General features: G+C 40.3%; 1 protein-coding gene across 3 annotated transcripts in view; it reads right to left on the bottom strand.

Annotated features, from left to right (window-relative positions):
- LOC105544576 (zinc finger protein 827) overlaps positions 1 to 26077 on the bottom strand; it is a 174983-nt gene that overhangs the window by 90981 nt on the left and 57925 nt on the right. For all 3 annotated transcript variants that reach the window (XM_011987130.1, XM_011987132.1, XM_011987131.1), the window contains one exon: positions 15552 to 15785. In XM_011987130.1, the coding sequence (XP_011842520.1) occupies positions 15552 to 15785 (234 nt within the window). The remainder of the gene's footprint in view (positions 1 to 15551; positions 15786 to 26077) is intronic.

Below are 26077 nucleotides of genomic sequence, written 5' to 3'. Positions count from 1 at the left end.
TATGTGCTCTTTCCTTCCCAAATATGCTGATAAAGCCTATTCAAACTTCAAAACCCTATTCAGATGTCCCTTCTGTGTGCAGCCTTCCTGTATCTTCCTCGAGTGGCACTCTCTCCTTCATCTTTTCTATATCTAGAGTGTTTGTGCCTTGCAGATATTGTGATGTCTTACACAGCAATTATTTTGTACGGATTCATTTCCCCTCTGGACTGAGTTCTCAGGGGAGTGCTTAGTTCTCGTTCACCTTTCATCCCCAAGACAGCACAGGGCATGGCATGTTGAGCAAGTTTAATGCTATGATTGCCCCATGCATCACCTGAAGTGTGGCACATGGTGGTGTGTAATGTTATCCTCCCTTCCTGGGCCCTCAGTCTGCTGCAAACACTCATATATGCTACAGATTACAACGAAGTATGAAAGGATGGAACACTGGAAATGGCACTGATAGAAACAATATCAATTGGTTATTCCCTCTCATTCTCATCATGCTATCATGATTTGGATCTAGTATTGTAGAATAAAAAGCTTAAAAGAGCCTCTAAAAGCACTGTCAACTATGCCATGCTGGCACCATTCACTTTCTAGAGTGACAGGCTTTTCAATGGGATAAATAAAAAATCTTTCATCTCCAACTTATAAGCCTCAAAGATACAAAGGTCTTGGTTGGGCAAACACCTTCCACATATGAAATTTGATTCCTGCAGGTCTTGGGATTGATCATTACTTAAAACCTTGTGAACAAGAATGCAGACCAAAAGGACCCATGAAGTGAAACAAATGATCAGGACCCAGAAATGAGACCCTATGTTAACATCTTTACCTTGGGCCTGGCACCCGCTGACATCTCATAAAGGCAAGATGCCTGCTCCCTTTGCCTTCTATTTTTGCCCTTCCAAAATCACAATGGAATGAAGAGTTGGGCTGAGTTTTCTTGGTTGCTCAGAGAATGGTTATGCCCCAGATCTACTGGAGTGGAGGCCAAGGATGGAGGCAGAAAAGGAAATGTTTATTCCACAGAAGTCTGAAATTACGTGTTTAGCTTCTTCTTCTTAGAGAGAAGCAACGTGGAAGTGAAGCAGCCTCAGGTCTTGAAGTCATCCCCTCACCCTGTGACTGGAGCTAGGTACCCAGTGCAATGGAGATACCTTGTATCTCCATCCTTGTTATGAAAATTAAGAACCCATTGCTCAGATGCTTAATATTATTCTCTCTTTTGGCTTTTTTACCCTACACTGTGTCTCCCTCTGTATCACAGAACAGAATCACAAGTCAATTGAGACAAGTTTGTTTTTTTTTTTTTTTTGAGACAGAATTTCTCTCTTGTTGCCCAGGCTTGAGTGCAATGGCGAGACCTTGGCTCACTGCAACCTCCACCTCCTGGGTTCAAGCGATTCTCCTGCCTCAGGCTCCCGAGTAGCTGGGATTACAGGTATGCGCCACCATGCACGGCTAATTTTTTGTATTTTTAGTAGAGACAAGGTTTCTCCATGTTGGTCAGGCTGGTCTCGAACTCCCGACCTCAGGTGATCTGCCCTCTTCGGTCACCCAAAGTGCTGGGATTACAGGCGTGAGCCACCGTGCCCCCGGCTGAGACAAGTTTTATGTTCTATAAAGGATGGGCTTATTATATGCTTCTTCTCCATGGGAAGTTATATATTAAAATTCATTTTTCTCTACAGTGTGGCCCTTGATGGGGAAAAGCTCCTCATTCCTGCTCTGAGGAGTGAACTCCCAATACCGGGGCTTGCCCATGGGTGCTGCCACACCCCAGAGAGAGGCGATGCAAGCCCTGCTCCCATGCCTGCTCTGCCTCCTGGACACACTGGCCATCTGTTCCTGGGGAAAAAGAGGGGACTCTTTCTCCATAAAAAAAAAACAGTAGTGGGCACATTTTCCTTTAGTTCTCCTCAATATATAAGAAACTTCAAGAATGGTAGCTTTCAACAGAAAACCCATACGATGACCTCAAGTACACACACACACACACACACACACACACACACCCACATTTCACTCAGAATAGTGCAGGGAAAACTGAGCAAAACATGAGACCAAGCCAGTGTCTATGATGAAGATGATACAAAATCTGTGTCCAATTAAATCTTTAATTAATTCATTCATTAATTGAATGAAATACTTTTTTCTGGTGGTGACACCAATCTTTACAGTACCCTAAAGATCAGAAGAATTTTGTTTTAAATGATAGAACTAGGATTTTCTGTATGCCTCCTCCTTCTTTCTCTCTCACGCGCACACACACACACACATACACACATACACACACTTTTTATTCCTAAAACAATTTCAAAGGTATTTTATTAGAATTGATTTCTTGAATTTGATCATCAAAATCAAGAAGTAACCAACGTTTTCTCTCTACAGCAGTATAATACCTGCAAATTTAGGAAGGAAAATTAACAAATGTCTTTAGAATTAGCTATGCAAATTAGAATTCATAATTAAGTAGATAGAGGTGAGGAGGGGATCAACTTAGAGTCGGTTTTAGAAAAACACCCGAGAAGCACCAGGTATTCTATTTTGCTGACTGTTTTGAATTAGCAAAGAACAAACATGTCTTAAAAATGCTGAGCTCAAACTTTACAGGTAAAAAAGAGTTAGTGAGACTTGGAATTTCTTTCTGGGGTACATGAAACATATCATTTTCTATAAGATCAAAGCACTTGTTGCTTTACTCTGATGTAGATTTTTAAATTAGTCTTGTGTCCTCTACACCAGTTATCAATGCAACAGGTCCTCGACTGAGCTAACTCAGTTGGAGATCTGCAAATGTTTTCAGACTGGCCACAACAGTACGCCCACACCTGCAGTATGAGTTTTCAACTTGATTCTAGTGACCAGATATCAGAATATGTCCCTCAAACATAACAAATTCTGCACTCAATTTCACTTTTGTGCAAATCAAAATCAAAATTAAAATCCTCCAGTCGCTGGGAGCTCAGAGAGATTAGCTTTGGCAGCCCAGCAGATGATGTGGGGTGGCTCTGTCATTATCTGTTGAACTTTGAGTGTCCTGGTGTTAAATGTAAAATCTCTCCCAATCATCTTGTTTTCTTTTCATTTAATGATTTCACTAGAAATTAGCTAAAGAGGTGCATTTGAACTGTATATATGCCATCTGGTAACATTCCAAATGATCTCATTTTAAAAAAATTAACCTATTTTTCATCTAATGTCCAGAATATACTTTTCTTGTCTCATATTGAAAAGTCAGAAAAAAGAAAAAAATGGAAAGGGTCAATTAAAGTATCTGATCTAACCTTAAAGCTATTTAACATTATTATCCTTTGCCATTTAATAAATCTAAGCCCTGTCCATCCTTATCTGTTGTGATTAATAGGCCTTTATATATTCTTCTATGAACCAGAGTGCTGGTGTGTGTGCATGTGTGAGAGTGTGTGTGTGTGTGTGTGTGTTTGTGTGGGTTCTAAACAGGATTCCTGGCAATGGTACGTGCCTATAATCCCAGCAGTTTGGGAAGCTGAGGCAGGAGAATCACTTTTAATAAAGATGTTTTTCAAAATGAGACGGTACATTAAAATCAGTCCAGAAATCCCCTCTAAAACATAAAAATCTAAAATACAGAAATTCTGGCCAGGCACAGTGGCTCACACCTGTAATCCCAGTGCTTTGGGAGGGCAAAGTGGGAGGACTGCTTGAGGCTAGGAGTTCAAGAACAGCCTGGGTAACATAACGAGATCCAGTCTCTACAAAAGATAAAAATAAAAAAATTAGCTGGGCATGGTGGCACATGCCTATAGTCCCAGCTACTTAGGAGGCTGAGGTGGGAGGATAGCTTGAGGCCAGGATTTGTGGCTGTAGTGAGTTGTAATTGTGCCACTACACTCCAGCCTGGGCGACAGAGAGAGACCCTGTCTCTAAAAAAAAAAGAAAAAAAAAGAAAAATGATGAAAAAATAAACAATTCCTGAAAGATTCAGTAGAATCCCTGCTACCATAAAAAATTACCAAAGAGCAAAGGCCATCTCTGTCAACTGACGGGTTGGCCATTGCTTTATGCACAAAGGGTTGGAGGACAGAGGGATTCCTTAATGTCCAAGGAGGGAAAGGAGCAAAAGAAGTTTTATTTTAATAACTAAGAGTTTATCAGTTTTCAAGTATTTTCCACTTCCAGAGGGTCAAAGGGCTTCAGTATATGCTGACAAATTTAACATGCTTTTCTTATGTGATGCTGCATATTACTAATATGCACTAGTATATAACACTAATAGATACTAGTAATATTAATCTACAAATATTGCTAATTTAATAATAATGAATCTGTCGCAAGGATATCTCTGCTGAGAAGCCATGACTACTTCACTCCTGTTGGTCAATGTTCCCAGCAGGCAGAGAAGGGCTGATCAACATGCAGAGAGTGGAGCATCAGATAATAACAGAGACCAGAACCCAGGCAATACCAGGAGTAAGATATGGTAGCAATAGATGGGGTGGGAAGGGAATGTAGGCTCCATGCAGGTGAGGGCCTTATTCACTTCTGTATCTTTAGTGCCCAAACAGGGCTTGGAAAATGGTAGTAGCTCAATAAAGATCTGCTTAATGAATGAATAAGTGAAATAAAACAAAAAGGAAGGAGGTCACAAAGAAGAAATGGAACAATAGGATGAGAAATATGGGTTCATTTAAACTCCCAAGAAATCTTTGCAACGGCCAATAATAAGTGAGTTCCTGTTTTTGATAGGGTACCGTCCCTAGTCCCATGCCTGTGGGAGTCGTTGGACTGTGGGGTGGGACCTCCTGCTGGTGGATAATGTTCCCCCCAGGCTCTCACTTCCCCATAGTTTCTGGAGATACAGAGTGCATGGATATTCCCTTGATGTATTTTGGCTGTGTTTCAACCTTTTTTTCCAAATACTTTTTAAATCAAAGCTACTTACAAGTAGTGTAAGCGACTCATTCTAATTTCCCTTCCTCTCTCTCATTCCCGTGTCTTCTCTAGCGCAGGTGCTGAAGAGCCAGAAACCACCAACCAGATGGCAGGGAGAAGAGGCGGTAACCCTTACACTGAATAGCGAGGCCCTAGTCACTGAACGCTCACAGTTACACACAGGATTGATACCCCACCCTGGGTGTCTCCGGGAGAGCTGAATGTCAAGCAGGAAGAGCTTTCTAGTATGAACAACGTTTTAGAAGAAAATATTTTAAACAGTATAAGATAAACAGGGTGCAAAATGTAGTGGGGTCTAGCAGAAGTAATTGAAAGAATTTGTCCTGATTAAATGTGTAATTCTGTCCTGATGAAACTATCTTCCTAGTCCCCAGCTTTCTTCTTTCTTCTTCACAGCTCTTCGGAAAAAAAGTTCTAAAGAAAGTATTACTTACATATTACCCAATATGTTGGCTAAATAAACATGGCTGATTTCCAAGTGAAGGTTCTTACCAATATTTGAATGTGCAGAGGCAAGAGATCCCGCTCACATAATCAGGTCCACAAATCAGTGCAATTTCACCTCTTGTTCTCATTAATCCTTGGTTCTGTTGAGGGCCTCTTTCCCTCTTGAGTGGAGGGGCTATTAATGTACCTTTGGAAACATGCGTGTGGACCACAGGAAGCTCTGTAAGGTTGTCCCCATAAATGCCCTCTACCTCAAAAATAGCAGGAAGAATTTCTGGTAGCAAAAACAGGGGAAGTGTGTACATATGTTTAGGGCAAGGGTAGGTTTATGGGGAAAAGGATGGTAATAGTAGGAAGTAAAGAAACAAGTTCATAATTTATTCTTTAAACAGTGACCCTCGTCATCTGCTTTTGTACCTAAGATAAAATGTGACGGGTCATGCATAAATTCTATAACCTCTCCTCCTCTCTCCAGCTGTGGAGATAAGTGATACAAGCATATGGCAAGCCACAGGAAACCAGGAAATGTGCTTGAATCCAGCTGCTATCCCATAGTTAGAAAAAAGGAAGTAAATCAACTCACAGCATAAACTCAGGATGGCTTAAAATGGGAAAAATACAAACATGGGTGGAGTAAAGAGAAGAATTATTAGAAGGGAAGACAAAGATCCTTTCAGAAAGAATACCACAGGTCCTTACAGCTTGATGGGGCGGGGGGGGGGGAACACTTTTAAATCATTTGTCTTTCTGTAAGAATCCTAAAAGCCATAAGAGAAAAAAAATTCTCTTTGTGAAAGTTTCCATTCCTGGGCTAATATTGACACTCCCCTGCCCAATGGAAAGGGTCCCATCACTCCCAGACTATATGCATCTTCCAGTGCAGTGCACAGATGTGCTGAGTAGCCCCTGCCGCACCATGCAGTAGAGCCCCTGCCCAGTGGGTGACCTGGCCACTTGGCAGCAGACAAGCTACTTAGCAATGAGGATTCCCTTCTCTAGGGGTAGGTCTATGAGACCAGCATGTACCCAGATGGGCACCATATCCATGGGGTTTAATTATGCATGCAAATATTCCCCTTCTTTGACATGAATAAGTTAAAGGTGAAAGGTTAATATGGTGATGAGAAGAAAAACCACTGTGGAATGAGAATGCTTTTGATATCTTGTTAAGGAGAATAACGATTAAGCTCTCCCTCACAAGACTATAACTGTATTAACATATGGCCAAAAGAGCTGCTGGGAGGAGCCTCAAAAACCTAGAATGGTGCAAGGTACATACCTTCTATCCATCAGGGAAACTTGTCCTATGAGTGAAAAATTGAGCAGGTTGACTGGTTACTCAAATATTTCCAACCACACTGCAACTGGATCCCTCGGAAAATAAAGCTTCTTCTCAGAGTCATCATCATCAAAACGTATTTACTAGCAGCCTCTCGTTTGTGCCCCAGTATGTGTTACCGATTAGGTAACATCTGTAGTCATTTATACCAGAAACAGAAAGTGATGCAGGAATCCAAGAGGAAGGCCTAGGCGTCATTCTTAATTCTTTCGCTCCATATTTGTAAAGGAAGATCTGGAGCCCCTCCGGCACGCCCCCACACCAGATCCATCACTCTGCAGCCCTCCCCACTCCCTGCTGCGTCCAGACCCCTCCCTGCCCTAGTCCTGAAGCAGCCCAATTCTGTTGGAATCTACGATGAAGGTGGAGCACATGAAATTCCTGTCAGAGTTCTTGCCTGGTTTCTGGGAACACAAGCCAATACAAATTTTCGTGGCTATATTAACATATGCAGCTATGCGACAGGGAGATGATAATAAAACAAGAGCCCTTTTGAGCCTGGCCTTGTGAATCCCAGGCCTTGGAGAAAGCTGGGTCAAAAAAGCAAAAAGGGTAGCCTGAAGCTTGAGGGCTAAAAAGGGAGGTGCAGAGGCCCTGGCCTTGAGGGTGTGAGCTGCAACAGCTCCCATATGGGGCAGGGGGAAAGCAACAGGGGCCATTCAGGTTCATGGGTTCGAGGATTTGTAAAGGGCATGTGGAATTACAAAATAAACAGAAGGGTGCTTACTGGCCAGAGCAAGTGTAACATCAAGTACGGCCAGAGAGCCCGTTGGAATAAGTTCCTCTTTGTAGCTGAGAAAGAACCAAGTTCCAGGGCTGGCTGCATCCAGCTACTTCTGAGTCTGTCCTGCTTAAATGGTCAGGTTAACAATACTGCTGTCTAGCCTCTGAGCTTAACAAGATCTAGACCTTCAAGAGAAGGTTTCTCTGGGTATAGAAACATGTCACATTTTTACCTTATTAAAGTGATCTATTCCCTGTTTGTATAAAATACAGACTTGGTACTCCCAATATCTACAATTCTCACTGAGTTTTCAAGGTCTTAAAAAAAGTCTAATTCTTATTTATATTTCATTGTCCCCCAGCCACGGTTGTATATATATAACCCCAAGCAATATATATATATATTGCTCACGGTACATATGGCAATGAGGAAAGTGATCCAGCCATTAGTTGTGGGCCCACTGCTGGTCACATTCACTATAAGTCATTTAAAAAGTTGACATATAAATATTCTTTGCCATTAGACATATAAAGAATGCTACAGCAAATATAGGAGTCAGAAGGGTCCACTCCACTGAGGTATTATTCAATAAATTTGGTTTCACAGGCTTTATATCTCTGAAAATTAAATAGCACTATGTGAACATAAGACAGACTTTCCTTTTAATATTAAACAAGTCTGCAATTTTTACTTAATTTTTGGATTTATGGAAAACGTGATAGTGCTCACAAGCAACAAAAGAAAAACAGAGATAAACTGGACGAGATCCAAATTTAAAAAGTTCAGGCTGCAAATAATATCATTAAGAAAATGAAGGACAACTGGCAGAACTGGGAGAAAATATTTGCAAATCATATATCTGAGAAGAGACTTATGTCCCGAATACATCAGGAACTTTTAACACTCAAGAATAAAATAAATAACCCAATTTAAAAAGTAAAAATAACTTGAATAGACATTTCTCCAAAGAAGATATACAGATGGCCAATAAGCACATGAAAATATGCTCAACATCATTAGTCATCAGGGAAATGCAAATCTAAACTAGAATGAAACACTAGTTTACACTCTTAAGATGGTTATAATAAAAAAAGACAGACAAAACCAAGTTTTGCAAGGATTGGAGAAACTGAGACCCTCATCCACTGCTGGTGGAGATGTGAAATGGTGCAACTACTTCGGAAAACCACTTATCAGTTCCTTAAAATGTTAAACGCAGAGTTAGTATTTGACTCAGCAATTCCATTTCTAGGTATATACCCAAGAGAATTAAAAACCTAAGCCCACACAAACACTTGCATATGAATGCTCATAGTAGCAGAAGATGGCAAACAATCCAAATGTCTCCATAAATGGATGAATAGAGCAAGAAAATGTGGTATATCCATACAATAGAATATCATAAAAATTGAAAATGAATAAAGCCATAAAAATGAAGTACTGATTTATGTTACAACATAGATAAACCTTGAAAACATTATGCTAAGTGAGAGAAGCCAGACGCAAAAGACTGCATATTGTATGATTTCATTCATAAGAAATGTCCAGAATGGGCAATCCTATTGAAACACTAGATTCGTGGTTGCCTGGGTGGGGGGTGGGGGGTGGGGAGAGAGCGCCTGCTCATAGACTCGACGTTTTTGGGGGTAATGAAAATTTTCTGGAATTCAATGTAGTGATGGTGGCACAACTCTGCAGATATACTAAAAATCACTGAATTGTATACTTAGAATGGGTAAGTGTTACGGTATATGAATTATATTTTAATAAAGATGGGCCAGACTTGGTGGCTCATGCCTGTAATCCTAGCACTTTGGGAGGCTGAGGCGGGCAGATTGCCTGAGCTCAGAAGTTCGAGACCAGCCTAGCCAACATGGTGAAACACCATCTCTACTAAAATACAAAAAATCAGCCGGGCGCAGTGACAGGCACCTGTAATCCCAGCTGCTCAGGAGGCTGAGGCATGAGAATTGCTTGAACCCAGGAATCCACTGCATTCCAGCCTGGGCAACAGGGTGAAATTCTGTCTCTCTCTCTCTCTCTCACACACACACACACACACACACACACACAAAAGATAGCTTTTAAAATGAGATGGTACATTAAAATAAGTCTAGAAATCCCTTCTAAAACATAAAATAAATAAATTCTGGCCAGGCATAGTAGTTCACACCTGTAATCCCAGTACTTTGGGAGGTCAAGTTGGGAGGACTGCTTGAGGCTAGGAGTTCAAGATCAGCCTGGGCAACATAGCAAGATCTTGTCTCTACAAAAAAAGAATAATAATAAAAATAAAAATAAAAAAGTTAGCTGAGTGTGATGATGCACATCTGCAGTTCTAGCTACTCTGGAGCCTGAGGTGGGAGGATCAGTTGAGCCTAGGAGTTCAAGGTTACAGTGAGCTATGATCACACCATTGCACTCCAGCCTGGGTGACTAAGCAAGACCCTGTCTCTAAAAAAATAATAAAATAAAATATATAAATTCTAGAAAAGCAGAATACTGGATTCAATAAATTTCTTCAGGGGCTCAAAAAAAGTTGAAATGAAAACATGAATTTTTTGATTTTTGGACTGATTAGACTGATTAGATCTACCTGTTCACTTTGTAAGTGAGCTCTACATTTAGCCTTTTATGCAAGCAGGTAGAATCATAAAGAACTAAGTACAAACAGGCCTCACATCGTCTCTACCACCTAACTAGATAACTTCCAAGTCTGCGGGAGGCAAACGTGAGAAGGCATTAACATAAAAATACAACATGTATTTTCCATCCTTATAGATTACTGAAGTCACACTGCTTAGAAAGCTTGCTAGACCATAATTTTCCAAGGAAAAATACCAAATAAGCAAATAAGTTTTTACTCTGAGAAATTATTAAGCTAAAATCTCAAATTAATCTCAAATAATTCTTTAGAAGAGTCTCCTCCAACATGGTCTTAGATTATGTAGAGGGGAGGTAGAGAAAGGTTTTTCTCCTAAAAGAATGCCAGCATTGCTCAGGAATAATCATGAAATTTAACAGCAAAGGACATTGAAAAAAGTAGTATTATCTGAGGCTCACAGCCAACACTATCTTGATTTATTAGGTACATGTGCCCTTCTAAAAAAAGGTTCCCAGATACCATTATTTCATAATAAATTAAAAAGAATCTTCACTGAAGAGAGATGGTTCTTTTTAAAAAGTAAAATGTACATTTAATAGAGCTTTGTTCTCTGTCAGCTTCAACCTAAAGCATTCTTCTCAGATGGATGAAACTTATTTTTCCAATTAACCATTTCCTCAGCACAGTGCTTCTCAAACCTTAGCTGTCGGAATCGCTAGGGGGGCTTGTGAAAACACAGACAGCGGGACTCCCACCCCAGAGTTTCAACTAGGTCCAGGATAGGGCTCAAGAATTCGCATGTCTAACACTTCCTTATCCCCACAAATTTAATGATGATTCTGCTGGTCTAGGGACCACACTTTGAGAAGCACTGCCTTAGCAAATTAGAGATGTTTTTCTCTCAGACCCTTTTAGGAAGGAAAGATAAACAGCACCCAACACATTTCCACTCAATATTGAAATGACAGCAACCACCATAATTATTCCTGGACCTTTTGTGGTTCGTATGTATTGTTCTATCTTCCTGTTCGCACCTCACCCTCCTGCCCTCCCTCCCAGCAATCCCACATGGCTAACGGCAGCAGCCACATCTGCTCAACATGCCCTCATCTCTAAATAGAGAAGTTTCCACTGTCGGGTCCCAGTTGAAGCCAAGGCACTTGGTTGGGATTTAGGATTGGGATAAAGACATTTCTGTCTGGCTATTCTTTTGAGCAAAGCATAAACTCAGAAGCTGCTGGCAATTCCCCCTTTCCATCATGTGACCTGGGTAACAGAAGAAGTCCATCTGTCGGTCCAGAGAGAAGCAGAAATGAGGTGGGGAAGGGGGTGGTTCCTGGGTTCCATATGGGCCTCCAGACTCTGGCTGCAGTGGAAAACCGATGCCCCACTGCATCCCTGCCCTTGGGATCAATAAGCCAATCCAAAACCCGCATCTTCTACTAAATTCTTCTATCCTGCCAAAACTATCTGAAGAGGGTTTCTGTTATCTATAACCAAAGGGGCCCTAATTACAACTGTTAATATTTCTTTTCTTCTCCACTTCAGTTTACCTTAGAGATTAAATTCACCCTAAAATGTCATCCTACTCAAGTTTACCTGTTTCTAAATATCTCCTAACTGAAGCTCCATCTCATTTACGTGACACCCTAAACCACATATCACTATGTTATTTCAAATGTAGGGTCTGCTTGGATTCCTATACAAGAGGCAATTATAATTTATATGGCTCTCCAGGACTCGGCAGGAATAAATGAATATAAACCAGAAATGAATATAAATCCTCTGGGTGAGCACAGAAATTTTTAAAACCAATAAACTTGTTTCAAATTAAGTTCTAATATAAAGTTTTATTTACCACACTAGAGAAATGTAAATGTTTAATTTTTCATTAATGTTTCTCTGCATAACTCCAGCTTTCCAACTATGTACTTTTTGTGTGTGGAATTCATATTTTTAAATGGCATTCTTATCTACTACTTCTAGGCTCACCCAACCATGCATGATACATTTTATATATGCATTCCCATGGAAACATGTAACTCCCCAAAGAAAGAAGAGGGCATTTATCTTCATCACTTTGCATCTAGCTACTTCTCTTAAAGCAAAGCAGAGACAAAGCAGACAAAATTTTGTGTCACTCTCAGCATTACATCATATCCGTGATAACACAGCTATCCCGTAAGTTTGCAAGGTGACCAGACATTGCAAAACCAGAGTTTAAAGGTACTTTAAATATTCTACACTATCTAATGTTATATATCCTCTATGTTGAACACTGAGATTTCGGCCTCCTTGAATGAAGACTTCTGGGAATTATCTTTGGCAACCATATGCTTAGCAAAAAGTCTGATTATTTTGGCTGCCTTGTGTCACATAACAACAAGTAGTCGCAGACTTCCAGTGCTTTCCTCAGAGTGTGTTGCTTTCTTTATGGCAATCAATTTACTTGGCCCAGCTGTCAGGCATTCAACTTCCCAATTAACAACTGGAAATAGAACTTGAACCACAGGAAGGAAGAAAGCTCAGATTTTCCCAAACGCACACTTAATGAAAAATTGAGCCTACACTAGCTCATCTGCGTTTTTCCCGTAAAACACAAATGTCAATTTGGAAAACAATATATCTACAGAGGTTTTTCCACATAGAAAAGCTCCACATGATATGTGACTGGGGCAGGTGCCAAGTCTCCATCCTTAAGGAGTTTTAACATAAATTAATTTAAAGCTGAAAATGAAGCAGCCAAAATTGTGGACTAGTTTCTTCTTAGTAATTCAATGAGAAGACTGAAAGGGTCTAAACTATAGGTCACCACTTCTAACCTCAAGGGAATAAATAACAGGGAAGAAAACTCCTTTTATTCCACATCTTAACTACTCCTTGGGTCAAAACCGAAACAAGGAAAAGTGTGCCCCATGCATCACCCTTGCATGACTAATTATCCTCACCCAACTCTTCCTGACCAAAAGGATTTTCCCCAGCATATCAGAAGACTACAAATGAAAACAAGCAAGGCAGGAAGCAATAGGAACTCCTGTTCACAAGAACAGCTACAACAAAGCTTTGGGGGTATCAGCCGGGGCAAACTGGTGGTGCAGCCCTGACCAACGACACAGACGTTTTGGGAAATGAATTACTCTTGTCTATAGAGCAACAGAAATGATCATGGAAAAGGGCATCTGAAGACACAAGTCCTTTACTTGGATGTCTTTCAGGAAATGAACTGTGAAATTGTTAAAATTACAATTTGAGGAAAGAACATACAAAGTTTTTTCCTAACAACTTCATTCTTGCAAGAGCACTGCTCTATCAGTGATTAGAAACTCTAATATCCGCTTTAAACCTAATTAAGGGTGAGTCCTCTTCAACTTGTGGTTTAGGAATGAAAAGATATTTGCTTTCAAGTCACATGCCTATTGTTATGACTAAAAAACTTCTTTCCAGTTTACCTGACCATGGCCATTAGAGTATGGCGTACTAAGTTCCAAGTGCAAATCACACGGATGGATTCCACTGCCCTGGATTACTTCTGACTAGACCACAGCATCTAGAGATCAGGACTGTGATGCATATCTCTTTGACCTAAGTCATTTGCACACAAAATGCTGAGGATTTGAGGATTTTTTTTTTCACGGCAAAAAAAAATTGTTGTCGGTCTTCAAACAAGTTTTCATTTCCACATCACGAAGCAGGAGCAGATGCCCTTTGGAAACAAGACCGTGTCATCCATTCAACTATTGCTGAACCACATAGCACATGTGCTCAACCAAAGGCAACATACACATTTAGAAGGACCACTGCTCTCCACAAATATCTTTCAATGTTCATGGCTGATAGACATATTCTGTTTGGGCGATATCATTATTATCTATAAAATGATTTCACACCTGTGTCTCAAATCTCATCATGCAAAAGGATTAAGATAAAATATTTTTCCTTAAAGAACATCACTCCTGAAATCTCATTTTTTGCATATTATCTTTTGGTGATACCAAAGTCTCTTTTGCTTACAACACTTGCTGCACAGCAAACTCTGAACTAGAAATATTATATACTGGAATCTGACCATAAGGAGGGAGACAGGGGTCACTGTTGGATAAGACTTCAAGTCACTGGAATGTGAAAGTGTATGCTATGGAGGAAGAATCAGAGCTACGTGACCTCTTTGAATTTATCAGAAAACAACAAATGTGTTACTCTATATCATTTAACATAGGAAGAAGAGTTCAAATATACAAAAAAATGTGTTCACTTGAACACCCTTTATAAAAACGTTCAGCTTTTATAATAGTAAATAATACAATCTTACTAGACCTCTCATCTGCATAGGAGGTACTGTACTATCTCTGCAAAGTTTAGGAAGACGGAGCTATGATAAGGATGTAATGATTGCATTATACTTTATTTATAACAAATCATGTTACCTTGAACTGCCAATGTGCTTTGAATTAACATCAAAGGAAAGAATTCTTAACCCCACCAACTGGTAAGTACAGGAATTTCAACTGTTCTGATATAATGACTAAGTAAATCACTGTTAATTTCTTACTTTCCAACCCACTAGTCAACCAGAAACACAGTCAGAACTGCTGATGAAATTACAGGTCTTAAAGGAGTCTCTCTAATGCATTTCTTGCTTTCATCCTCCAAGCACAGCAAGTTCCAAACTAAAAACAGCTTTTGATTCATATTAGCATTTTAAATATAGTTTCTAAAAATTACGCTTAAGAGGTAATGAACTAAGGATGGGATATGACTTGACAAGTATAATTATTGATATAATCCTTTTTTCCCATGTTCTGAAAGTCCTATCTTTGAATTGAAAAGACACCATGTTTTCACCTGTTTCAGAGAGGACAGGGCAGATAGGAGATGATGTGGAAAAAAATCCAAACTATATGAATTTCAAATTATAAGCCATTTTTCCTACATTTAATAGGCTGAGATTACATTCAGATACTAGTAAAGAATGATTCATTAATCTTAAGAACAGATTATTGTAATATTCCATTATAAAATTCTCTATCCATAAAATCTCTTATTGCCACTCTATTGGTAATTACTTCAAGTGCCATCTCAAATGCTTATGAAGTTAAGAAAAATATTTGTAATGGTGCTTAAAGAGTATAGTATAAATATACACAAAATGCCAGGTCCTCTATTAGGGAAGAATAGGTATTTTGATCAATTAGCAGAAGAGCTTTGAACATCATTAGAACCCACTTAAAATTATGGCCTCTATCACCTTAGAAAGCAGCAGTAGTTTCCAACAATTTGCAGTGATAGTCAGGAAAAGGTTGTATTTAATAAGATAGGTACACAGCTAATATACACAAACAAACTCACACACAACACAGGAATTTAAGCCAAGTAATCTGATCATTCCTTGAGTTCACAGCAATAATGCGATATTGCTGCCATTAGGTTAATTATAACCCATGCAGGAAGCAGTCCAGTTGGCCTGCAAGTGAAACTATCAGAATGTGAATATTTTCGAATAAATCAAATACCTGAGAGTTTCATGAGAAGTTCAGAGGCTGCTTTGACTGACACATCCCGCCTTAGCACATTTCCCTTCCCTTCCTGGGGCTTTAGTGCGTCCTCAGAGACGCCTGGGGCTGACACTTCAGATTCCGGGCTGAACACATAGCTGGACCGAGGCAAAGTCGTGCTTAGGGACTCCCCTTCCTTAGGCTCCTCTTTCACTTTAAAATTAAGATTCATGGGCTCCTTCTGATTTGCAGCTGTCAAAAGAAAAAAAGGGATTATATATACATAAAAGGCCACTCCCCTCCTTAGCTGCCCTGGTACTTCACGAAGTATGGAATGCACAATCACACTGCGCTAACAACCGGAGGGATCACGACCTCATCAGAACAGGCTGGGCCCTGGGCAAAGCCGCACAATACACTCCATGGGCCTACGACTCTGAGAAGTGTGGGCTTCTGAATCTTTTGAACCTATAATATTTTAAGAAGTGCTACCTCTACAAAGTCTCTGGGCATTTTCTCTTTGGTTTCCCTAGATGTCTTCTTTCCTGTGTATGCCACTGCCTCCCTGACTTATTAGCACTCTCCCCACCTAATCCTATTATGAAATAATGCTTTCAGGCAATTATTCTGCCATAAGATATTGAATACTAACATGAGTCAGAGGCAATACCCAAAGCAAAAACCTGGGGTGTGTTGGTAAGGTGAGGATGGAGAATTTGCCAAACAGAAAAGCTCAGACTAGAGATAGACCACTCTTGCCTTATTATAAGATGACACTACTAATCCATAAACAGTGGGGCATGTACTTAGCACTGTTCTTCTGATTATGGTGAATAAATCCATGTCTGTAGCCCAAGTCATCACTGAGTCCAAAATGACCTTTTTTTTTTTTCTTTAAAGAACAGTTTTTATTTTGGAATAATTTTAGATTTACAGAAGTTGCAAAGATGGTTCCAAGAGTTCCCATATATCCTTCACCCAGAATTCCCTAATGTTAGCATCTTACATAACCATGGTACATTTGTCAGAACTAAGAAATTCACATTACTATGAGCTAAACTCTACATTTTATTCAGATTTCACCAGTTTTTCCACTAATGTCCTTTTTCCATTTTTAGCATAGTTGGTTGCTGTGGAGTGTGTGGTCAGGACAGAGCTAACTGGCATATTACGGGATGGATTCTGTGGTTCAGCCACACTGTACCAGGCCTTCCCCACTGGGCTACATACTACCAAGGAAAGATCAAAAAGGAAGAGACAAGCACCCTCTTCCTACCACTTTTCACTTTCACAGGCATCTCGCTCCCTTTAAGAGTCCATGAGGTAGGAACTTAGGATTCATTACATTGAGTGTGTCCATCTTTTGAGAAAGAGGATCTGGTCCTAGTTAGAAACACTTATTAGAATGAGCCTTAAGCCCATCCCATCTTAACAAACAAAAAGATAAAAATAAATCCCCAAAGCAAACATCTATCACCCCTTGCCTACCACCTACTCCAAGCCAATACTCAAGCACAAAGTCTGTTTTCCAGCTCATACTCCTCTAAGAATATGCATTCTAGAATCACAAGTTCACACAGACCAGCATATTTGGAAACCGAACCCCAAAAGCCCAAAGTACTATCTGGAAGTTTCACTACCAGAAAGATGCAGAGCTGGGACCAGAATCTAGGTCCATGGGCTTCCCTCGCTGTGTCTCTCACCTGCCTCCACTGCACCACCTCCACTTCCGGTCTCTGTGTTGTAACAAAACTTGAAAATACTTGACCTTCCAATCGGCTCAAATACCACCTGCTCAGTGAGGTCTACTCTAATCATCCTGTTCAAAACTGCAATCCCCACCTTCACAGTCCTTCCAACCTCTCTTACCCTGACCTAACTTTCATTTTTCCCTCCAAATACTCGTCACCTAATAACCTACTGTCATGGACTCAATTGTGTCCCTTCATATGCCAAACCTGCCAGTGTGGAACATATTTGGAGTTAGGACCTCGAAGGAGGTAATTAAGGTTAAATGAGGTCATAAGAGTGGAGCCCTAATGCAATGTGACTGGTTCCATCAAAGAACCAGAAGAAGAAGAAGAGAGAGAGAGAGAGACACCAGGGATGCACGCACACAGAGGAAAGTCTGCATGAGGACACAGTGAGAAGGCGACCGTCTGCAAGCCAAGGAGAGAGGCCTCAGGAGAAACCAAACCTGCTGACACCTTGATCTTAGGCTTCCAGCCTCCAGAACATAGAAATAAATCTGTTATTTAAGTCATCCAGTCTGTGGTATTTTGTTATGCAGTATTTAGCTTAACAGACTAATCACATGCTATATGGTTTTTAAAATGTATTATGTTAACAATTTATGGCTAGGCGCAGTGGCTACTTGTAATCCCAGCACTTTGGGAGGCCGAAGCAGGCAGATCACTTGAGGTCAGGAGTTTGAGATCAGCCTGGCCAACATGGTGACACCCCATCTCTACCAAAAATACAAAAGCCAGATGTGGTGGCATGCACCTGTAATCCCAGCTACTTGGGAGACTGAGGCAGGAGAATCACTAGAACCCAGGAGGCAGAGGTTGTGGTGAGCCAAGATTGTGCCACTGCACACCAGCCTGGGCAACAGAGTGAGATTCTGTCTCAAAAAACAAAAAACAAAAAATCAAGGTAGGCTTCATGAAGGAAACAATTTTTTTTTTTTTTTGACGCTTTGTCACCCAGGCTGGAGTGCAGTGGTACAATCTTGGCTCCACTCACCACAACCTCCGCCTCCCGGGTTCAAGCAATTCTCCTGCCTCAGTCTCCAGAGTAGCTAGGACTACAGGTGCCCGCCACCACACCCAGCTAATTTTTTGTATTTTTAGTAGAGATGGGGTTTCACCATGTTAGCCAGGATGGTCTCGACCTCCTGACCTCGCCTCCCAAAGTGCTGGGATTACAGACTTGAGCCAACACGCCTGGCCCAACAATTTTTGTTTTAACACTGATGTGTCTCAAGTGCCTTGAATAGTGCCTGGTACATAGTTAGTGATGAATATATATTTGTTGAATGAGTAAAATGTGTTGCTCCAAATTAGTGGCATCCAATGGCCTTCCAACATTACCTGAAGTTAACAAAAACTAAGACCTCCAAAATATCCCACAAAAAGCAATCAGAAGTGCTTTCCCTGGATTTAATAATTAGGTGGGAGATAAGACCTTTGAAGTAAAGTTAAAGGCCTTTCTACCTAGACTACAGCATTACTGAAATGTCTAATCATCACTTCAACTCTAGCATTACTAAAGGAGGAGTCCAGAAAAGTCTCAAGGAAAGTGCTTAAAATCTAGCCCTTTGGGGAAAATGCCACAGGAATCTGAATCAAAGGGAGCAATAATGGGCTACGGAGCAATCCTCAAATATGTACTTCCAACGTCTACCAGGAAGGCTGCTCCTAAGACGACTTGATTTATTTAGCGCATTTCTCCCCTTTGCACCTTTCCCCCACTTCTTGGGGGATTTTGCTGGTCACCCTTCTAAAGCTTGCTCTCTCCCAACACCATTCTCCCAGAACCCTTTATAAAGTCCTTTGCAAGGGCACCCTAGTTCATCACGACAGAGTAATTAAATAGGGTGTTTATTAAGTCTGTGTCTTTGATTCTTTGAGGAGGAACAATTTAAAGTGAATGGTTAAGTATTTTTAAAATGCTTCATTGCCGCATCTTTTACTTAAAAACATTTTCAAATTCTAAGATGAAGCTAAGAAAGAGATGCAAAAAAACTATTGAGGCCCTAGAAGCAAATCCCAACTTCTAGAGCTCATTAAGCAGATGCTTCCTGCACATGTAAGTGGTTTCTAGAAGCATTAGTCAGAGTATGTGCTACAAGAGACTTAGGGGGAAAAAGTAAAGATATTTAGCATTGCTAGCACAACCTGGATTTAACAGAACTTCAAAAAGACACTTTAAAAGGCAATAAGCAAGCTGTACATTGCTGGATTATACATTTGCAAGGCACTACATACCTGGTTTACATTCTGACAATACAGAGAATGACAGAAAATTGTAATGTGCTGAGGAAATGTAAACGTAGCTAACGACATATCAGAAGGGCATGTGGAAATCACTCATTTGCCCAAGTTTTAATTTCCCAAACATTTGGGTCTCTATAGCAGATGTAAAAACAGAAATATGAAGGCTAACCTGCTTTTTTCAATGACCAAAAATATTTACATTGAGAACAGTACCTAAAGCCTATATTTTAAAATTAATATGACTTAATAATTACTATCTTTTAAATTATCCCACTTCACAAAAAAAACCCACATGTGCAGTGAGAGGTGGAACTCAAGACGTTTTCTTTTTCTTTGGGGAAATTGCTAAGAGAAAAGCAACCAATATGACTCATGACATAGTCTTCACTTCATTCCTACTAGTAACACAGGAAGATTTGTGCAGGTGTGGAACTCAACTTGTCAAGGACTTTCACAACACCTGCCTTGACTTCTGTTTATGTATTTGAAAGTTTCTGGATAACTGCACTTTTGACGTGATGAGGAAGCCCCCACTAATCCAGAGGCTCCTTGTCTCGCTGTTTGTTCCCAGCATCTTAGGACCTGGGCCACGCTGATGATCAATTACACATACCTCTTAGTTTATGTACTTGATGGAGGTGGACCACCATTTAAAGGAAATAAATTAGCTTTTTTTGAGGATTTATGAAGGATTCAAGATAAAGGCAAACGCGGGAAAGGAATGGGAAAGCTGCTGGGATAAGATGATTCCAATCTTCCAATTCTAGGAAATTACTATATAACTAGAAAATACTATATATTTTACAATATTTTCTAGTTATATAGTAATTGGGAAAATACTATATATCTTCCCTATTACTAGGGAAAATATATGTAACTTCCTTCTAAAGACCATCATTTGTTTTAACAATGTATACAACTAGCACTTGAGTAATTACACAGGGATCAAGCCTTCCATCAATCACAGGAGATAGATGTTATTACTATCTTCATTTTACAGGTGAGGAAACTAAGGTCCCAAAAGGTTAAGAAACTGATGCCCCAAATCACAGATCTAATTCACAGAGACACTTGCTCAGAGTTTCTCACTGGAAATGCATCCAAACCCTTTCCTTTCTCTCCAAGACACCCAGCTACCTTTAAAAGGGACACTACCCTCAGCAGGTGAACCGCGGCTTTGGGAAATAAGTGATGTGGGTGAATTAAGCGTTGTTCATGAGAAAGGGAAGGGTGGGTTTCACCTGAAGAAAAGGGACATTTTCTGGTAGGAAGAAATCTTGTGAAGATTTGACTAAGAGGATGAAGGGAAGGAACCGACTGCAAAATGAATACTTCTGTTGGTTCCCTCTGGTGAAGGAAAATGACAACTTTTCTTAAGCTTAATAAGACAGAACTCTCTTTCAGTTCAGCATATGGCAATTTTGTAAATGCTGAACTGCTCTGTGAAAAAGCAAGGCCACTGAGAATTTTATTTAGGACCTGACCCTAAACCAGAGCCAAAGACTCTTGAGCCTGGAAGGGACTACAGAGCAATGGTTTTCAAACAGTGTTCCAAGGAACCCTAGGATATGTTTCAGGGGTTCCAACAAATGTTTGTTTTGAATTTAAGTTCTAAAAAAATTATTGTAAAAATTAATTAATTTAAAATTTAAGTTCAAAGCGTGCATCATCCACTGCATTATATATAAAACATCAACATACTGGAGACCACTAATATGTTGACAAGTTAATTCAGATTCGTGTAGTAGCCCTTGTAATACAGTTTCTCCCCCTCTCATAGGAGTGCTGCAGTTCTAGTCATATGTCATCAGTAATGAAGTGGCTGCCTTTGCAATGATTTTTTAAAAAATTCAGGCCTATGCATATGTGTCCATACATAATTATAGCACTACTAGAGCCTACATACATACTTTAAATTAGTGTTTCTCAACCTCAACTCCACTCATACTCTGCACTGGATAATCTGCTGGGAGGAGTTCGGGGTTGGGGACTGTCTTGCACATTGTAGGATGTTTAACAGCATCCTTGGCATCTCTACGCACTAGTAGCCAGGAGTACTTCCCAGTTGTGAAAAAAAAAATTATCTAGACATTGCCAGCTGTCCCCTGGGCATACCTGCCTTAAATTAAATGCAAGGGTAGGTTCAAGTGTATCAAGCGTATCTGCTTGGTGCAGCTTCTGACCACAGCTAATAGACAGACAAATAAACATGTGTAGATATATATGGATATAGCTAGATCTATCATTTGTTGAGCACATAATATGAGCTGGGTAATACACAAAGTATTTACCTGTATTAATTTATCTAATTCTCACCACCACCCTTTGAGGTAGGCACTAGTATTATCCCCATTTTGCAGATGAGAAATCTCAGACCTAGAGAGATTAAATACATTTCCCAAATAACAGTTAACTGAGTAATAACCAAGTAGTTGACACAGAATTACAGATGGCTTTAGGGCATATTGTGAGTTTTGGATACTGCTTATCTTCCATTTATTATAAGGAATGAGGGCAGTTGCCAAATGTTGTCAACTTTGAAGCAAAAATTTATACTCTTCTTTAATTGAGGAGATCCTGAAATTACAAGACAAGTTGTTAAAAATCTGTTCCCATTTGCCACTATGTGAAACTGTACTTGTATTTTTTCAAACTGAGATCAGCAAAATAAATTTAGAAATATACAAGATGATCACATTGCTATAGACTCTACTCCTTCATAGCATAGCAAAATGTGAGTGTCACATTTTGTGCTCACCGAATAGCAACTTGTCCCCCCTAATTGCTTGGCTTTTTAAATATGTAAATGTAATAAATGTGAACTTTTGAAACAAAATGAAAGCCATTACTGTTTTCCGTTCCCTTATTTTACAATAAGAAAACAAAGGCTCAGAGGATTATACGATCTCTTGAAAATCACACAACTCATTAATGATAGAACCAGAATCAGAGGTTAAGTCTCCAGATGACAAGCCGGTGCGGTTCTATCTAACCAAGTTCCCTTGTTAGCAGTGTGTATGTATATATGTAGGAACAGGTTGGGGATCTGGGATCTTTCAGCACTATGATGTGCTTTGGATGAGAAACTGCCTTCTGAAATCGTAAGAAAAGCCAAGATTTAATTAAATAATAATGAAAAACGGTTAAAAATGACTTTTAAATGTTAAGCGTATTATATTCAAATGGAATGTTTATAACATTCACTAAATATTTTTAAATCTCGCTCCTTAATTTCCCTTAAATCATTTTATAATTAGTGTTTAGTGAAATTTTAGCCATCTCATATTTCTTATTAATCCCCACCTGAGCTAATCCTTGGCCACCCTTCAGCGTCTATGTACCCAAACCAAGACTGTAAAGATCCCTATGAGAGCTATGGGCAAAGGGGAAAAACAGCCTCTGGAGAAGGGTCAAAGGTAACAAGAAGTGAGCAGTGCCTCAAGAACTTTAAAATACATAAAGTTTCCCTGCAAAAACTAAACTACTAAAACCAACCCACAAAGCCATCTGCAGTAATCCACTTAACAGACAGGATATCTCCCTTGTCAAAAGCAGGAAGGACAGGTCCTGGAAAACCAATCAAGCCCTAAGTAAATGTGAAAGAAGTATTTTAAATTCCTATTATTAACATGGCCAAAGAATGAAATGTATGAACAGCAATGCAGTGGTTTGCCTGGAGACTAGAAGAAAGAAAACCTGAAGATTGAATAATATATTTCCAACCTTTTTCAGGAAAGTAAGTATCCACCTGCCCCAAATGACATCTCCTCTTGACTGCTATACTTGTCATTTAAAATTAATATGCTGATATTCTTATTTACAGATCAGTTTGTAAATGATTTTTGTCATTGTGGATCACCCAGAGAGTCTGAAGAAGTCTGGACTGTGGCAGACCATGAAATGGCTACGATTCCCCCCTCCAAAGGCCCACCTCTTTACAGTGTGACTTCGTAGCTCCTCCCAAGAAGAGGAAGAATATATACGCAACTCCATGGTTCCAATTATCAGACCCCGGGAACAACATGAGTAAAGGTAGAAAAATGGAAATGAGAAGGGTATGTTCATGAGCTGGTGAAGACTGTTAACAGTGTTCTTAAGAGGAGTGGGGAGATGGTTACTCAGGAGAAAGGAGCTGGGGCTGAGCATGGTGGCCTGCGCCTGTAACCCCAGCTAATTGGGAGGCTGAGGTGGGAGGATCGCCTGAGGTCAGGAGTTGGAGACCAGCCTGGGTGACAGAGTAAGACCTCATCTCGAAAGAAAAAAAAGACAACACAGGACAGGGCAGGACAGGACAGGAAAGGAAAGGAAGAGAGAGAAAGGAAGGAAGGGAGAGAGAGGAAGGGAGGAAGGGTGGAAGGGAGGAAGGAAGGAAAGGAGGAAGGGAGAAAAAGAGCTAGACAGACAGGAGCATGATCTGATGCAAGAGGTGCTGGAAAAGAGTCCATCAGAAATGCTGGGTGGATGGGTGGGGGCAGTGCTGGGGAGGAAAAGGCATCAGGGAGGGAGCTGGAGGGGCAACTTGTAGGCATGAGGAGGAGGCTGCACATGAAGGGATGGAGTATAGATAAAAATTTCAGTGTAATTTTGAAGACATAAAAAATTTAACCAGATTAATGACTGAAAGTGCATGCATTAGAAATGATGCCATGGTTTGAAGCCAAGGAAAATAAACAGTGAAGCAGACGGAGGTCAAAAGACAGTTTGCTCAACTGAGAAAAAAAAAAATAGGTAATAGCTAATTAAGTAGTCAAGAGCCAAGCTTTTGCAGTTACCCAGAGCTGAATCCTTGTTCTGTCCCTTGCAGTGGAAACCTTTAAGTCTCAGCCTCCTCATCTATAACATAGGTTTACTATTACAGACCCTATAGGGCTGTGGTGAAGGTTAAATGAGAAATTACATGATGTGGCTGGCACAGTGTCCAGCTCACTGTAAGCGATTTGATTAATTATAGTTCTTATAATAATAATAGTAGAAGCAACAACAATAATAACAACAGTAGTAAAAAGAATGGCCTTCAAGGAGAATGACACTTCTCTTTGTTTTTACAGATACAATAGGCTTTGGTAAAATTTCCCAGGGGCCTATCAAGATAAAAAATCACTCTGATGGCAATTCTGGAACTAGGTACACTCTATCTAGCACAGTCAGGAAAGAAAGGTCTGGATTCCAGTCATGACTCTTTTACAGTTATTTACCCCAAGTCTTGGTTTTCTCATCTACATGCTTGTTATGAAATGATGTATTTAGAAATATACCGTACGCTGTGAAGCTTTACAGAAATATCAGTTGGCCCGACTCTTACTGCTCTATTTGTACTAAATAATTCCTAAGATGCCTAAAACTATTAACACAAATTCTAAAGTTGTCTGACATAACAACATCCAGAACATGCTGAAATTCTGGCTAATTCCACAACACACAAGAAGGGCAGAGAACAGAGCCAAGTTCCTGCTACTTTCTGTAATTTAGGGGTAGGGAGCCTGGGGAAAAGAATCCTGGAACCACAATGCCTGGATCAGAATCCCAGTTCCTCATGCCTGAAATCCTAGTTCCTCACACCTGTAATCCCAGCACTTTGGGAGGCTAAGGCAGCCAAATCACGAGGTCAGGAGTTCGAGACCAGCCTGGCCAATATGGTGAAACCCCATCGCTACTAAAAATACAAAAATTAGCCGGGCATGGTGGCAGGCGCCTTTAGTCCCAGCTACTCGGGAGGCTGAGGCAGGAGAATAGCTTGAACCCTGGAGGTGGATGTTTCAGTTAGCTGAGATTGCACCACTGACTCCAGCCTGGGCGACAGAGCCAGATTCCGTCTAAAAAAAAAAGAATCCCAGTTCCACCACCTATTCATTGTGCTAACCTGGGCAAGACTCCTAACCTCTCCATTTCTCAGTCTCCTCATCTGTAAAATAGGAATACTTATACCACCTACTATGGCATCGCCACGAGGCTCAAAGGAGTGAGCAAGTATTAAATAAAGTAAAAATAATAAGCAATGAGTAACTAGCGTAAGAACTCTGTCCATGCAAGTTTCAACACCTATGTGTGTAAGCAATCCAGGCCCCACTTACTCATAATCCTCCAGGCCCTACTTATAATCCTCCAGGCCCCACTTACTTATAATCCTCCAGGTCCCACTTACTTATAATCCCACCTGCCCCTTTCTTTAACTCAGGTCAGTGCTTGTCTCATGACTGGCAAGTCACTGAAAAATAAGAAAGAGTCACACTTTTCCTCTCATATGAATCACCAAGTTCAATAAAGTCGAGAATTTCAAAAGGGCATTCAAGCTGCTTACAAATATAAGGCCCCTGAATGCACTGCTCACATGAGGAATTTTTGTCACAGGATCAGCGAGGGGCCATCACCAGAAAAGCAAGGCAGGGTTAAAAGGAAGGGCCCAACTAAAAATGCAAAGGGAGACTGTCAAAAATCACCTGACTGGAGAAGGCATGCCCAGGCGTGGGGAGTGGGAGAGCCCCCTGGCTGTTGGCACGGCCATCGTAGGGTGTGAATAACACAAGGATGGCATTTACTTGGAAGAAG

Source organism: Mandrillus leucophaeus, unplaced genomic scaffold (genome assembly GCF_000951045.1).
Source record: "Mandrillus leucophaeus isolate KB7577 unplaced genomic scaffold, Mleu.le_1.0 Scaffold301, whole genome shotgun sequence".
Taxonomy (NCBI): Eukaryota; Metazoa; Chordata; class Mammalia; order Primates; family Cercopithecidae; genus Mandrillus; species Mandrillus leucophaeus.
The sequence above is the reverse complement of the archived record's forward strand: the minus strand, read 5'-3'. Positions and strand labels throughout refer to the sequence as shown.